Source organism: Medicago sativa, chromosome 1 (genome assembly GCF_051527215.1).
Source record: "Medicago sativa cultivar Bolivia chromosome 1, Bolivia_mono, whole genome shotgun sequence".
In the NCBI taxonomy this organism is placed as follows: domain Eukaryota; kingdom Viridiplantae; phylum Streptophyta; class Magnoliopsida; order Fabales; family Fabaceae; genus Medicago; species Medicago sativa.
In genome coordinates this window covers 15701564-15718849 of record NC_140749.1, presented here as the reverse complement: position 1 = coordinate 15718849, position 17286 = coordinate 15701564, and the positions used below count along the sequence as shown (strand labels likewise).

General features: G+C 30.7%; 2 protein-coding genes across 2 annotated transcripts; one reads left to right on the top strand and one right to left on the bottom strand.

Annotated features, from left to right (window-relative positions):
* Window positions 1–2235: 2235 nt before the first annotated feature.
* LOC146953047 (putative 6-phosphogluconolactonase 4, chloroplastic) lies at window positions 2236–4143 on the top strand. Its single transcript, XM_085707676.1, has 3 exons — window positions 2236–2621; window positions 2858–2993; window positions 3332–4143. Exons 1-3 carry the CDS (start codon window positions 2236–2238, stop codon window positions 3803–3805), a joined length of 996 nt encoding a protein of 331 aa, XP_085563802.1. The 3' UTR covers window positions 3806–4143.
* Window positions 4144–4199: 56 nt separating this feature from the next.
* Window positions 4200–9099, bottom strand: FIE (Transducin/WD40 repeat-like superfamily protein). The gene is made up of 14 exons (XM_085707671.1): window positions 9015–9099; window positions 7511–7781; window positions 7341–7406; window positions 7036–7158; window positions 6799–6879; window positions 6626–6718; window positions 6430–6505; window positions 5962–6041; window positions 5813–5884; window positions 5222–5281; window positions 5038–5134; window positions 4758–4821; window positions 4624–4683; window positions 4200–4535 (listed from the first exon to the last, which is right to left on the bottom strand). The coding sequence occupies exons 2-14, from the start codon at window positions 7685–7687 to the stop codon at window positions 4469–4471; spliced, it is 1116 nt and encodes a 371-aa protein (XP_085563797.1). The 5' UTR covers window positions 7688–7781; window positions 9015–9099; the 3' UTR covers window positions 4200–4468.
* Window positions 9100–17286: the final 8187 nt, after the last annotated feature.

Sequence of the window (17286 nt, the reverse complement as noted above, 5' to 3'; positions counted from 1 at the left end):
CATGATCGTTCCACTTTTATCAAATAAAGAATGAAAGTCGACCTTCGTCATGGTAAAATTAAGTTAGAAGTTTTGAACGAAATTCTATTATTTAGTACTGTATTATTTTTTTTCAAATTGAATTAGAATTGCATATGATTTGTTAAGAATGGTTTTCTGAATAGATTGGATTTAAAATTTAAACTAGGATATATTATTTTTATAAGCAACACTATATTAAAGGAGGTAATACTACAGGATGACTTTAGAATCAGTTGGTTGTACTCAAATAGGATAGTCTTTTGCTTTATATTTTGTTGGAGTATCCATATTAATAAACGAACATATGACAATATTTTAATGTGCAATGTGATTCCAAATAAAAAAAAAATGACACCACACTGAGTTTAATTTGATTAATTCAAGTTTGAAAATAGCATTATATTCAAATACTTGATTAGATAAAAAATGATAAAATTATTTTAAAAAAATAGTTTAAATATTGAATAAAACTGAAGAAAACAAAACTACATCAAAACATGGTTTATGAAGTATGTATTTATACAATTTTGAAAATAAGAATAGATTTTCACATATAGTTCATTAAATAAGCAAAAAGTGTCATTGTATAATCAAATAATAGGTCCACAAACAGTGTCACTTTTTAAACACAAAGTCATTTGGCACTTATTTTTCATTTTGCGATTCGACAATTGAATAACTATCGGTCTTCGTTGTGAATTCGAATTCAAAATCATACCAATAAACTTAGATGTGTGAAGCAAAAGGAAAATAATAAACAATATCAAAGTAACTTGAAACAACACCAACAATCTGACCTAGATCTAATCTAGGAACCAAGTGTAAAGCATAAAAACCGCAAGCAAAAGATAAAGAGAGAAGAGAAACAAACAAATCAAGAAATGTTTATCCAGTTCGGTCCAACAATGACGTGATATGGATGAGAGCGAGATCTCTCCACTTCACTATCAATAAGTTCTTTACAAAGAGATACAAAAGGTTACAAGAAATTAGCTTCAACAAACTCTCCATGAACAAACTTAATTTATACCTATTTCCCAATCTCTTCCCATAAACAAGTGATTCGATGATTTCACTCACCCAAGGTGTTTACAAATGTTTTCCAACCCAATAAAACCTCTCAAGAGAACCTCACCAAAGACATTCAACCTTAAAGTTATCTTCTTTGACTTCTCAAGTCTCTTTCTTGAAGCCCTACCTAAAAAATGAACAATGAAGAATTAAATAGTGCTCAAGCTAGTGCAAAATCGTGTCACAATTTGCCTAAATCGTGCCACAATAAAGGTAGTACATGGTACAATACTACATTCTTATCCCAAAATCGTGCTATGATTTTTACCATCGCGCCACGATTTTGCTTCCAGTAGCTTCCTCCCATTCTGCCTAAAAAAAAAGGATGATTATATTTAGACACCCATTTTTTGTCACGTACTAGAAATTCACTATTTAAGATGAATAAGTGAGAAATTTGGAGTTCGAACACGGTCTCTACATTACGCAATATCTCTATCAACTGAGTTATGATTCTCGGAACATTACGTTATGATCCATGGGATAACATATCATTTTCTCTGTCTTTCTTCTCTTATCACATCATCAACATATCACATTTATCACATCACTCACTCACTCACTGTATTTATTTCTCTACCAAGACATGTAAATAGAGTTTTGGGTGTCCATTGATAATTTTCCTAATATTAATCATGTATGCAATTCTAAAAGAGATGTCATGTCACTAATGTATTTGATCCTTCCTTCATTCTTTTCTTTTTTAAGTAATGCATTTGATCCTTCCTTGTTATTTACAAAAGAGGCCATTCTTTTAGGGATCCCCTACAAGGGGCCATATCATTTGCTTTTTTTGTTGGTATTCTATGTATCATTTGCTTTATTAGCTTGCTTGGTCGGGCAAAAGAGAATCAAATATCAAGCACAATGCAGGCGTCATAAAAAATAATTTGGTTCAACATGTTTTTCATGCATATATACTAACACAAATTATATATAATCTAAGATTAATGTTATGCAAATACTAAAAAAGTGAAGTAATGTCCTTAAAAATAAAAATAAAGTGAAGTAATGTTTTCTTCCTTGTGTTTGATTTGATTCTTGCCGTGTAGTAACAAAAGGAACCGTACTATATTTGCTTTACTTCTAACATAGAAAAAAGAATATAATATGTAACATATAAATAACATGATAAACAACCAAATGCATACTCAAATCTTAATCAAGATACCAAAAATGGCCTTCTCAACAACTTTGACTAATTCATGCACTCTCCAAAGTAGCTTATTTTGTGCACAAAAATCAAATTCACCATCACTAAAGACATCAATTTTACCAACCCAAATTGGGAAAAACATTGGTTTTCAACCTCTAAGGCATAATAAAGTGATTTCACCAAATAGATGTGTCGGAAAAATAGAGGCATCACTTAAGTGGGAAAAGGGTTATAAGAATGTTGAGGTTTTTAGTAAGGAACATCTTGCTGTGTCATTGGCTTATGATGTTGCTCAACTTTCTAACAAATTTATCAAAGAAAGAGGTGCTTTCACTGTTGCTTTGTCTGGTGGATCATTGATCAAGTACCTAAGGTGTGTAATCTTAACAATGTTACACTTGACAAAATATCAATTTGAAATATTTGTTAACCTAATTTAAATTCATGTGATTTTAATGTTACATTGGTTGGTATCATTTAAATGAAATTGTAATTAGGATTTTGATGAAATTGGAATTAGGATTTCAAAAACAAAAAATGGCACCTTAATTATTTATTTCTAGTATGTAATATGAGCAAAGCTTTGTGAAAATTATGTTTGAATTTCAGGAAATTGGTTGAATCTCCCTATGCTGAAACCATAGATTGGACAAAATGGCATGTTTTCTGGGTTGATGAGAGAGTTGTCCCAAAGGATCACTTAGAAAGTAATTATAAGCTTGCCAGTGATGGATTTCTCTCCAAGGTAATTAATTCATGTGCCAAGTTGATTGTTTTGCTTGAAGAAGAATGATGATGGCTTTGAAATTAATCATTTTGATGTTGGTCCTTTTAATATAAATGTTACTATTACTTTATAGAAACAATGATCATGAAATTACTAGCATATCGTGACATGTGGTTGATAGTTATGTTTCTTAACCATTTGATTAGTTGTTCGATTTCTTGAATGATATCATAGGTGCGAGGAATATACCAAGTTTGATGATTGTTAATTCCCGTCAATAAATCTTATTGTCGATCTTTAGTGAGGTCTCTTATTCTAATCGCATTTTTTTTTTATTTCCATTATTCTTTTGTCAGGTGCCAATTCCTCCTCTCAACGTTTATGCTATTGATGATTCCCTACCACCTGATGGAGCAGCTGATGTTTATGAAACAACCCTAAGACGTTTGGTTAAAAGCAATGTGATATCTACATCAACCAATGAATTACCAAAATTTGATCTCATGCTCCTAGGTATGGGTCCAGATGGACATGTTGCATCTTTATTCCCAGGTCATGCTCTTCTCCAAGAGGATCAGAAATGGGTTACTTTCCTCACTGACTCACCAAAACCACCATCAGAGAGAATTACTTTCACTTTTCCAGTGATCAATGCTTCTTCCAATGTTGCAATGGTGGTGACTGGCGCGGGTAAATCGACCGCAGTTTACACTGCACTTGAGGATGAGAAGAAAACTGTCATGTTGCCTGTTGAAAAGGTTTCACCTCTTGAAGGGGAATTGAAATGGTACTTAGACAAAGGTGCTGCTTCAAAACTGTTTAAGGAGTAAAATGGTACTATATATCATCGATATATATATATGCAAGTAATAATTAATTAATATGCTTTATTTATATAAAGATGCATTTTGAACCAACTATGTTTGGAAAAGTATTTGTTTTTTGTTTTGTGAACTGGAAAAGTGATTCTTTGTCCTTGAAAAAAAAAAAAACTAATGAGAACACTACTTATTAAATATTTATTAGTCAAGAAATAAACAAAGGACTTGTTCCCTCTGTGAGTTATAAATTACATCTTAGTTGTCTTTTACAGGAAAAAATTATTTGTAAACAATACCAATATTCAAAAATGTTACCAACTTATGAAATAATAGTGCATTTGTAATAATATTGTAACAGTTGTAGTATGAGGGAGACAATCATATTTTGATAGTAGACAATCAATTTCAACACTACAATGAATCTGAACATTTGATTCATTGCACTTCTTATATGTCTCTTTTATTTTCAAAATGGATGTTAACCGAAAAAGTTCTCAATAAACATTTTATTTAATAAACTTACAACATAAAAGTGATACATCCACACAATAGATCGACTAAACTCGATAAACCAGGTTCTCGTGTCCATGACTAGTCAAATCCATAAACCAGAAAGCTCATGTTGGATTACATATTATTGTGCACATTATATTGATAGTGCATCAAAATAAGTTAAGCTTCGGAGTTTGCATCATCCCAGCGCCATATTGTTCCATCGTCGCAGCAACATAAAATAGTACTGCAACATAACAAAAAGAAGATAACAATTAAAGAAAATTACTGCATCAAATTTGTGAGTAGCATCACCAAAAATATGAAGAAATCACCTTCCATCATGGGACAGAGCAGTTTGCCTGATTGGAGATTTTGATTGAGTATGCACCAACCTGAAGGTAACTCACTCTTAGCATAAAAACTTGATCGAATACAAATCCAATAACACAATATTTAGAAAACTAACTTTGCAATAAGAATAGGAGGACTTGACTGCAAATCCCAAAGAAAAATCTTCCCTTCCCTGTTGCCTGGCAGATCCAAAAGGAAAAAAAAAAACGGAATAAGAACACAGTAAAAGCACAAAATTCAAAACGTGCCAACAAAAGATTAATTAGAATTGTTACACATCTGCAATGAACAAAATGTGCAATGCATATACCTCTTGTCACTATCGGACTAATAGTGTACATTAGAAAGAGAGAAAAATTTGAAAATATGAAATTTTTGTAATTAGTTACCCTTACCTATTGCACATGCCTTGAAATGGAAATCACAAGAAAATTTGATGAACCATATATCACATTCGGGAACAGGGTACTTCTGAAGTATGTCGACTGCGCCCTGAAGACCCAAACAATGAAAAGGATGAAGCTAAAACAAAACTTCATACATAAAAATGTTAAGAAACAGATGATAGTTCTAACTAACCTCCCCCGGAGATTGTTCCTTCACTTTTGGTTCCCACAAGACAATTTCATGGTCAACACTCTGGAAACACAACGTATAACTTCGTGAAATCAGAGAATATTCAAATCACTGACTCATGGCCAAGTTATCACCAAAATGGACTCACCTAATGCCTCAACTTTCTCTCTTCCAACTATTGAATTACTTTTAATTATTTTATTGAAGGGTTGCAGAGGAAAAGAAAGAATGCTTAAACCAAACGAAAAGAAAATATATGGATACATGAATTTGAATCAAATAAGTTGCATGTCTACCAAGTCCAAGAAAGTTCCAATAATTCCCATGTACCGAGCACCAAAGTGATACCAAAAAATGATCAAAATTTGTTTTCTGTTTAGTAAAAGCATTAGAAGTTGCTGATTTATAACTGATTCGTGAGGCTGATACCATTGAAGCATACCATTTCCAAACTACTGTTTCTATTTGGCATCATAAAGATTGTGTAAACAGTAATGGGAATCATGTAAATTTCAGCTAGGAACATTTTTACTACAGACAATCAAACTCTTTCCAACGGCAAGTAGACTGACACTGGAATGAGCAAACACTCACCTTTGAGAGGATAAATTCCCCCAACCATCTAGTACAATCAACGTAATTTGTATGAACAGAAGCATTGAATATCTGAAAATGAAATTGGATACTATTAGACAAGATATGTGATATATGTGATTCAGTGATTAAAATAAACTGCTACTTACAGGAAACTGCACGTATTTTGTGGGAAACTTAGAAGGGATATCTGTCCATGTGAATGATTGTTCTACATAGCCCCAGAAATCTACAATAACATGAAGGTAACAATGGTTTACAATGAAAAAGACAATACATTAGGTACACTACCACTGTTGTCAATTTAAAACCTGTATCCCTTCATAGTTAAAAACAAATTTTGAGATTGACTCTATGTGGTAGTTAGAGTGCACGAATTTTACAAATTTATACTTTTGGATGTGATAACTGGATAGTGTTTAAAAAATAAGCAATCATAATATTTTTGGGGGAAAATCATGTGACTTTTCCTGGTATAGCTTTCATCTTTTCTATATGGTACGGATACCATCAATTACATTATGGGAGATACGGCGAAACTCAACTATAAGATATATCAGGATAAACAAAAGCAACCAATGGAATAATAGCAGCCGACATAAAACTAAACGCCTCACCCTTCATAGACCATATCTTAACAGTATTATCCATGCCACAACTGGCAATCTTAAATATATCTGATGGATGAAAATCCTACAGTAAGAAATAGAAGTTACTCGGGCTAGTAACCAAATGTCAAAACTTTGATTATTACCATAATTTGGTAATTGATCAAGTCAAAGGGGTGATATATTAGATCCATAATACACTCACAATACTTAAGACTTCATTACGGTGTCCTCCAGCTCCAGCAAATATCAAAACACATACTCCAGTGTGAACATTCCATAACCGAACCGACTCATCCTGGTCAACCTTATAAGTTATTGTATGAAAAGATAAATGCTTCTTTAGTAAGTGAAATAACAGAGAGAGGTGTTATTTACTTTGCTAGCAGATATCACAAGTGCTGGCCTCATCGCTTGAGTCCTGATTTCATTTATGGAGTCCCCATGGCCAACAAAACTCTGTAGGGAGAAGGGTGTCATTTCAAGGAGCAATGAGAATTACATTACTAATACCTTTAAATATTATTGAATCAAAACAAATTAATTTAAGGCATTTAGCTAGCAATAGTTACCACAAAACTCCAAACTAACAAATTATTGTTACTGCAGAAATACCTTGTGTAACTTCTCATCGCTACCATTAATGACTCGAATTATACCATTGACTCCTCCAGCCACAGCAAGCGGAGCCCCATTGGTATTGCATGCCCAGCTTACTGTATAAAAAGATTCATCCTTCTGGTCAACATAAAAAATATATTAAAATTGACCCACTTTGTTCCTTTTTTTTAATAATAATAATAACAACACAACAACAACAACAACAATAATAATAAACACCACAATCAAAGTGGTGGTAGAGACCAAATAAACAAAAATGCAAAATGTTAGACACGGAAGAGAGTAGGGAGTTGCCTTACATCATCATCTACAAAAGACTGCAATACAGCAATAACTCCTCCTTGAAGGCATTGATAAATAGTAACCTAATAAACGAAGAAGAAAAAGAGTTAAAGATTGAAACTTTTGAGTGCAAAGAAAAAAGGTTATGTTAGAATTGAATGGAAAAAAATAGAAAAAGGAAGAGAACCCGATTGCCACCAACTGTGGCGAAAACGTTGAAGTAGCGGGAGTCGATGAAGTTGAAAACAACAGCATATAGAGGACGCTTGCCCTCTTGGAGGCGATTGGTGACTCTATACTCTTTCTTCCTTGAAGAATTCAAGTTACCGACCACTGGTTCAGTTCCCAAACTAAACAACTTCATTTCTAACTACCAACTTGTTTTGAAATATGCAGTGTTTTAAATTAACAACTTCTCTCCACTTCCGACTGAAGAATTGTTGTTGTCTCCCCACCCCCTGTTAACAAGCAGTGCAATTAAAATCAACACGTCAAATTATTAAATCATTGGATTATTGATCAAACCAGGAAGCCACTTGAAATGGATATATGTACAAGTTGATGAAGTTTCTAAAAATTATAGTACCGGTATTTTACATGTTTTAATAAACTCAACATAAATGGATAATGCAAATTATAAGTCCAGATGTACAATTAAGTAACTAAGATTCAGTATGCAATATCATGATTATGAGCATATTGATATATGATACAATTATGTTCAGAAAGAGTTCAATTTGGCCAAAGTCAATCACATTTAGTCATTGAAAACCAGTTGAATTAAATCAAAGCGAATTTCGGTTTCACCAAAGCTATAATTTAACCTTGTCCCACAAGGATCAAAGCCAAAAAGACACAGAAAAATCCCAGAGTGCCACAAAGCCCAGTACAAGGATCCTAAATTGGAGCAAAAATTCACATGCTTGGCCCACTCTATGACTTCCTAATTCAGTTACAACAACGAACAACAACAAAGCCTTATCGGTGTCGGCTACATGGATCGAATTACGCCATAATGTTCAATCATAATTCATAAACCATATTTGGCTCTAATTCATTAGGCTGTAAATCTTTCCTAATAGTTTATCTTATAGTTTTTCTAGGTCTTCCTCTACCTCTTCTAATCTGACTCTCCTCCATCTGATCTACTCTCCGTACTAAAGCATATGCCGGTCTTCTCTCTACATGCCCAAACTACCTAAGCCTATTTTTTACCATCTTTTCTACTATAGGTGCTACGTCCCCAACTCTCTCTCTCTCTCTCTCTCTAATGGTGTCATTCCTAATCATATCCTGTCTAGTCTTATCACTCATCCAACACAACATCCTCATCTCCGCTAACATGTTCATTGATATGACATAATAAAATAATGTACTCGTATTTTTTTGCCTATTTTCCACTTATTATTGGTTGATATCATTTTGCATAACAAATATATATATATGCAGAAACTGCACAAACAACATGGACAAGAAGAAGCAGCTATTCTATTCTATTCTATTCAGCGTTTTTTTTATATTTGCTTTGGATTAAGGAGCATTAAGTAAGTATTGGACCTGAGAAGTATACACGCGGTAACAAATATGAAAATCTCAAGAATCCTAAATCTCAGAAACCGTAGTAGTAGTTGAAAACAGGAGAAGAAGAAGGAATCTGAATCTTATCTTTTTTACACAAATCAATTACTTACTTCTCTTCCTGCTTGCGATTTGCTTGCGATTCTGGTGTTGCCGTTTCTTGCTTCACTCTCTTTCTTCAGTTTGTTCCTGCTGCTTGCCGTTTGCGATTTGCGATTTTGTTTTTGTTGTTTTATTTTTTTTTTTTTTAGTGAATAACACACGTATTAATAATAATTATAATTAATAATTACTTTTAAATGGTTTATTTGTTTATTCATATATTTATTTATTTATTAAACTCAAACAAAAAAAAGTGTGTATTCATCTCTTATTTATGGCTTAAATATGCAATTCGTCTGTAATTTAGACGCATTTTGATTTTCTTCCTTGTAAAAAAATATTTAAAAACATCCCTGCAAAAAATATTTTGTTTTAAAAAGGTCTCTGACCCCACTTCAATTATGATTTTGCATAGTTTTGGCCATGTGGCAGTTGCTGACTGTGCAACTTTTGCCACCTGGCATGCCACATAATTAAAAAAATATTTTTTTTGAAATTCTAAAAATTCTTTTTTTAAATTAAAAAAATCTAAAAAAAATTTAAAATTTGAAAAAAAAACTGAAAAATTAATTTTTTTTTAATTTGAAAATTATATATTACATTTTTTCGAAAATACTGAAAATTATATTTTAAAAAATTTTGAGATTATATAATTTTTAATTTTATTTTTCAAACATTTATTTCTAGATTTAAAAAAAAAACTAATTTCCAATTTTTTTCTTCATATTTAAAAAAAATGGAATTTTTTATGATTTTTTAATTTATTTTCAGTTTTTTATTTTAAAAAATTATTTTCAGAATATAAATTATTTTAATGACGTGGACTGCCACGTGGCAAAATTTTGCAGGGATGTTTTTAACAAGGACAAAAATCAAAACACGCCCAAATTACAGGGACGAATTGCATATTTAAGCCCTTATTTATTAAGTATCCCCGTGAGTTTAGCTCAGTTGGTAGGGATAATGCATAATATATGCAAGGTCTGAGGTTCAAATCTCGGACACCACCAAAAAAAAAATCTCTTATTTATTAAGTTCAAGGTAATTTTAAATTGACACTCTTAATTTCAGTATTTAGGTAACAAATACTAGATGAAACTTTAGAGAAAAAATTGGGACTTTGATGTTAGAACTTTGATTGTATATGTTGTTGTGATTGTGATTTTGTTGGTGAATTACCACCATGACTCATCAACAAATTCTTCATATGACTACCAAAAATAGAACCACCAAGAAGTTCTGGATTATTTGATTATGTCTTTGGAGGAAGTGGAAATAACAATGATGAAGATAATAGTGGAAAGGGGGGTTTGAATTGTGACCCTTTTAAAAATTATTCCTGAACCTTAAATAAGTTTATATACTCAAGAAAGTTTTTGGTAAGAGTTAAACAAATAAGAATATTTGTTAATTAAAAATCAAAGGATCAGAGAATTCTAGATTGTATATTTAAAATAAAGTAAATAAAAGGACTAGAGAAATTTGGAATATATGACTGAAATTAATAAAGTAATAAAGGGACCAGAAAAAATATTCATATTGAAAGACATTGAATATGAATTATGAAACACGTGAGAGAGAGATTGAATTCTTTTGTATTGTAAGCTCTTGCCAATTGCCTTGATATGTTGCTATATTTATAGATGGTTGGAGTCTTTGAAGCTCACTTGAAATATACATAAACATACAACTGTTGTTTGTACGTTCCAAAACAACCCATGTGCATTTGCTTTGTTGCTTGATGCACAAGGTTGCAAAAAAATGTGTTATTCCAAGAGAAAAATGTTCTGAATAACATTCTCTTCTTTCCAAGCCTTTTGAGACACCCACGTGAGGTTGTAATAATACAGCTATGATTAGTTGTAAATGGATGGAACATAATGATGTCATCATTATCTCTTTGTAGTTTCACCAAAATGTTCTCAAGAACATTGTTTCTTTGTAAAACAATTTTTCTTCTTCCTTTAAGAACACATGATGTACTAATTCAGCTGTGATCTTGTGTTAAATTGATGGGACATAATGACATCATCTTTATCCCTTTGTAGTTTTACCAGAATGTTCTCAAGAACATTCTTTCTTTGTAAAACTATCTTTCTTCTTTCTTTAAGGCACGTGCTTTTTCAATATTTCTTTAAATGCAAAGCCTTTATGTAATCATGTGATATTCTTTCCATTTATGTCATATATCAAAGTATCTTCTTTTGGTGAGACATATGGAATATTTTGTTCTTGGATTTGTACCACAAAGTTCATTTATGTCCTTTTGCTTATTTGCTTTGATAAGGACGTTTTCAACTTCACTTGTAATCTTTAAATGTTCTTCTATTTGACAAGAACATTCGCATGAAACATTTCTCACAAAACACACTAGTAGATAACATAATAATAATTGTAATATTTTTGTTATCTTTTAAAACATCAAATGAGGATGTTTTCTTCATTTTGTATGACCAAAATGATATTTGTAGGAACACGAGAAACCTTTCTCAAAGTCAAAATTCCTTTGATTGATTTCTGTTCTCCAAATCATATCTTAAATAGTGATAGAGGATTCTTGGACCATCATAAGTATTTTATGATAGAATCTCAAAGCATATGATCATGAATTTTCTTCTTTGATCATTCTCCGATCAATATCATAAATGAATGACTTAATAAATAATTCATTCATGAATTGATTTCTCATTAAAGCTGATTTTAACCATTTTGATGAAATGATGAGAATAATTTATAGTGTAATATGCATCCTCATCATGAGAACATTCTTTCATCGGAGTTGATAATGTTCTCTTCTATATGGGATGACAATACATTCTCGGTTAATTAACCTTTAATTATTTTGTTGATGATGCAATTTATCTCATAGTTCATGTTGGTGATTGCACACAATGTTTCTTTCCATTTAGTATCTTTGAGATGTTTTAGTTTAAGCATGCATGTAATCATGAAGGTACATTCAATCATTCTTTTGAATGAAACTTTTGTACCTTTTCCTTAAACTCTTTTTAGAAGCTATTTGAAGATAATTCCTATCAAATTTTAATCATTTATTCCTCAAATCTTTAAGGCTTTGATGAAAACCATGTGGTGACGAGGATGTGTCAATTGATCATAAAATTTATCTTCTTGTTAAATCTTCAATCAACACTTATTTGATTCAAACAATATTCTTTTTATATTTTCTATGAGCTTGTGATAGTACTGTTTTGGTATTCTTCCAATGAGTATATATATGCACTTGTAAGAGACTTCTTTCTTGTCAACTTTTGTGAAAAGACTTAAGTGCAAACATCAGTAGATCATCATTCATAAAACTTAGTGTTTATTCCATAAGGTTTGTTATCGTTAAAACATTTATAAAAAAGATTTTTGTTTCAACAATCTCCCATTTTTTGATGATGACAAACCTTTTGAATACGTCTTAAATTTTATAGATGTGTATAATAAAAAATGTAAGATTGTTCATAGATATGAAATTAAGCTCCCCCTAAACACGTGCAAGAGTTTAATTCTTATCATTCTAATTAAACTCCCCCTAAACATATGCAAGAGGTTAATTCTTTACATTCTTCATTTTGATCAAATACATCTTGGATTTTTCTCCCCATCCTATGTTACTCTCTCATCACATATATCTCTCCCCCTTTTGGCATCTATTAAAAAATATTGAGTATGATATATAAAAAAATGAAGAACAGATGTGGGAAGAAACAATAAAAATATGTTGCACATAAGAATCATGTTTTCTTGCGAAGTCATATTCTCTTATCAAACATAATCAAGCATGTATCATGATTAATATGCATTTCAGTTTATCATTTGAATAATGACAATTATGATCAATTGATCATTTTCAACAATTTCAGTTTATCATTTGAATAATGACACAATGTCAAAAATATTTCTCTCTTCAAAGATTTTCATGTTGAAGATTTTTCTAAATATTTTCAATAGGTAAACATCTTTAAATGAATATGCAATATGATGTTCTCATTATAATAGAAATCAACTACATGTATTTAGAATTTGGAAAACACACATGTTCATAATCAAGTATGTGTTTAAACTTATATGTAAGTGTGCTTGTGTGAGTTCTCTTAGGTACTTATCTTTCAAGTTTTCATGCTTAAAAGAGATTTTAAACACATAAGATGAGTTTGAAGAGAAGTATTCATGCAACATATTTATGCACAAACATATACTAGTATGTCATTGATGTTTATATCTCTATTTTTGTCTCCAAATTTAGCAAGTGCAACAAGGTAGACATTCAACAATGATTAAACAAAATATTCATGCCAATAACATGTTCAATATTAGTTTAGGAACAAAATATGTAAATCCCTTTTTAGATCAATTTTGAATTTATTTTATTTTGTTGAAATCCTATCAACGATAAAACTCAATTAAAATATTCATATTGAAATACATTGAATATGATTTTTAGATAAGTCATCAAAAATCAATTCATGAAAATACATATGTAAGAATAACATATGACATATATTGTATTATCGAAATCATGATATTTTGACATTTTTCATAAGTTCACTCAAACAGTCTCACAAACATTATTATGCTAGTATATAAGCTAAAATAAGCCAATCAAAACAGGCAGATAGTTTATTCATAACCACTTATATGATAAATGCTTATGGTATAAGAAGCTGCAAATTCAAATTAAGTGTTTTATCCAAACACAACCCAAGTCTCTTAGCATCTAACTTACAAGGAGAAAAAAAAGTTTTTTTTCACCAAATTGGCATTTCATCAAACACTTAGCATGCAATCAAAGACGAGAAAATGAATATATTCACTCATAAATTCAGTGAAAGGAAATTACTAAACAAAATCTCAAATGAAATACAAATGATGAATGATTTCAGAAATAGTAACCATAATTTAAGAGAAGTAAATGAAAATATGAATGAGGAAACAATGAGATTGTTACAAAAATGGAAACTTTACAATACAATACAATATCATAAGTGAGAAGAAAAAAAACAACTCTGGAAGTGAAACATGAAAATGAAAGCCTGGAAGAGTGAGAATCTTACGGTGGCCGGCGAGAAAAAGTGGGTGAGCTGGTGAGGGATGACTGTTGAGGACTGAGTGAGACCAAATTAGTTAGTTATTAGGGTTTCATATTGTCACCAATTTTCTTATGCAAGTGAAAAAATGTACTTCTATGGTACCAAATTAGTTATTCAATATGATTTTCCCTTCAATTTAAGTGGTACTTTCATGTCATATAAAAACATGTAAGTTTTCGATTTGAATTCAATGATCTCGATTTAAATTCAATGATTTGTATATGTTTCTACGTGTCATTTCAATTCTATCGGATGTACTCAAAGGAACGATTTGCATATGTTTTTTTTTGTACTGTATATCTAAAATATATAAATTATGTGATATGAAATGATCGTCAACTTTTAAAAAAAAAACTTTCACTTCTTTAATAGAAGTGCTTCTTATTTTGCTAAAATCACTTGCGTTTGACTAAATTATTTGTGGTTAAAAGTTTTTTTTTTTTTTTAGTGAAAAGGTACTCTAACTATAAAGTCAAATTTAGAGCTTTAAAATTAAAGTTAAATTGTTTGGTAATTTTTTTTCTCCCTCATTGTTGCATAAGGATTGGTATAACCCTTCAAAAATGATGATTTTCTCAATATAATAGAAATCAACTACATGTATTTGGAATTTGAAAAACACACATGTTCATAATCTAGTATGTGTTTAAACTTATCTGTAAGTGTGCTTGTGTGAGTTCTCTTAGGTACTTATCTTTCAAGTTTTCATGCTTAAAAGAGATTCTAAACACATAAGATGAGTTTGAAGAGAAGTATTCATGCAACATATTTATGCACAAACATATATTAAGAGACTAACTCATGGAGTTTTAGCGTATTAATGATCAGGGATGCGTTTTCTATAAAAGATATAGAAAGACATTTACATAACAAGATATTGATTAATAATGCAATCAATATACATTTAAAGTTTTGCCTAAAAAATATGAATTTACACAAGTGTTAATTCATTAGGCTTATACATGCAAATTTTAATTGATCTTTGTGATGAAAACATTCTCAACATCATAAAAAGTTCAAGCACAAATGATGTGTTTCTTTTGAAAATCTTTCAAAGATAAATCCAAAATTAGGATCCATTTAAAAACATGTTTGGAGAATGAAATTTTCATAATACATATTAACATATCTGCAAAAACCATTTTCAAAATATATCACTTAAGAATCAGGAAATGAATATGTTAATGAGTAAACCAAAATTTATGAACATCATCAAATTTTATACAGTTATGAAATTTTACAATTAAGGTATTTTTATGATCCAATTCTAAGGTATATCATGATATGTCATCTTAGGAACAAAGTTTAGATGAACCATTAAAAGAAAGAATGATTCAAGTTGCATTTTACAACAAGAACTTATTTAGAAATGCATTTTAAGAATATTATAATCATTTCATTAAGAATGCAGACAGATGAATTTTGTCGAAATGATGTTGAATCATTTATCATTCATAAAGATATCTTAGAAGGAATAAATGTAAAATTAGGGAATATTATTCAGAAATTTCACTTTATACAACATTGGCTCTTTTTTGAATTGAGAACACACTAATTCATATTAAATGCATTCTTAAACATGTCTTCTTAAAACTTAAAGCATAACTCAACAATTTTAATCATCAAATCTGATTTATAAAATAGTTTATGAATATTATATCTCCATGAAAGGAGCATGAACCAATAATGAAAGAATAATTACATTTTAGGCTAAGAATTAAATATCATAAAAATTGATGCAAACAACTAAGGTTTAAAGTCATATATTTTTGGAATTGATTTCATCATGCATTTCTTAGAGCATCAAATTATTTATAACAAAACTTTGTATACTAAGTTTCAAACATTACAAAGTTTATAAATGAGTGTTATAATTATGGAAAAATTATTAATATAAGTTATTATACATTATTTATATGATAATATAAATAGTTTTAATAAGTTTTGTGAAACATTTTGATTAATTCACATCGCAAAGACAGTTATTTGTATCACAGCCTATAAGAACAATGAACTTAAATCTCTACATCAGAACTTAAACTCAATGTCTTCTGTCTCGATCTGGGAAAGTTGAATGAAATGAAAGAAAAAAGAGACAGAACATTAAGTTCCCTGATTTAATCAAAACCAACATGAAACTAGCCATGAACACATGATAATAACAAGTAAACTACTTGACTTGACAATGCAAAAGAAAACAAATGAGATATTATAATCCCATTAAATTTCTACATGAAGTTATTAGTTAAACAATCTCGACATAATATTGCCCCAGTCAAAAATGTCATTCAAGAAATATATTGCATTGCGTCTTTCAAATTCCTCAAGTTACTCTGTCAAGTACATAAAAAAGTAGAAATACAGCAAAGCATATGAAAATTAGGGGTAGCACGGAAAGAAACAGATCGAAAATAATGATACAATAAATCCAATCAAGGAAGCATGTGCAAAAATCAGATATACACATTCAAACAATAAAAAACGAAAAATACCGTGAAAAGAGAAAAACCTTACCACTCCGTGAAAAACAGATTCAACAAGAGAACGACAATCACCTAAAACGGGAGAAGAAATCAAGGAATTGGAGCTAGATTGGAGAATATTTATGAAACGAGACCAATGCCAGTGGAGAAGAGTACACAAAAGCTCCCAATGAGTTTAGCAACGGCGGGAGAGAAAACCCTAGAGCAAGATATATGTATAGTTTAATGTCGGTTCAACGGGGGACGACCCATCATTGATTGGGCCAATCCCTAACCCATTTAATCTTTGAAATTTCAGATAGGGTCAAAAAAGCCATATCACTCGAGGGACTAGATTGGGGGAGTCATGCTAGTGGCAAAACGTGATAGGTACGAAGTAGCAAATACCACATAAAACTCACACACACAATTGCAAGGCCTTACGGACGTTGTATCTAACATTTTACTCGCAGTGATTATTTGGCCAAGTCATTGATTTACGGAGCGAACATGCCAATCTCATCCAGTCTAGATAATGTAAAACAAATATCAAAAAGTAGAAAATATGCAAGGAGAAAAAAATATAATAAAAAGAAACCACTAATACCTAATCCAAAATGACAGTTGGCATTGACCAAGTTCAATAACAATTTAACAACAAATTCAAATCCAATTCCAAATGATACATGGAAAATAAGACAATGTAAGGAGCAAATTAATAGTAA

Coding starts and splice junctions, on each gene's coding strand:
- LOC146953047 (XM_085707676.1), top strand. CDS start 2,236: ATGCATACTCAAATCTTAATCAAGATACCAAAAATGGCCTTCTCAACA. Junction 2,622..2,857: donor TCATTGATCAAGTACCTAAG/GTGTGTAATCTT, acceptor TTTGAATTTCAG/GAAATTGGTTGAATCTCCCT. Junction 2,994..3,331: donor GTGATGGATTTCTCTCCAAG/GTAATTAATTCA, acceptor TTCTTTTGTCAG/GTGCCAATTCCTCCTCTCAA.
- FIE (XM_085707671.1), bottom strand. CDS start 7,687: ATGAAGTTGTTTAGTTTGGGAACTGAACCAGTGGTCGGTAACTTGAAT. Junction 5,885..5,961: donor CAAAATACGTGCAGTTTCCT/GTAAGTAGCAGT, acceptor TTTCATTTTCAG/ATATTCAATGCTTCTGTTCA. Junction 5,282..5,812: donor GGGAATTTATCCTCTCAAAG/GTGAGTGTTTGC, acceptor TTGTGTTTCCAG/AGTGTTGACCATGAAATTGT.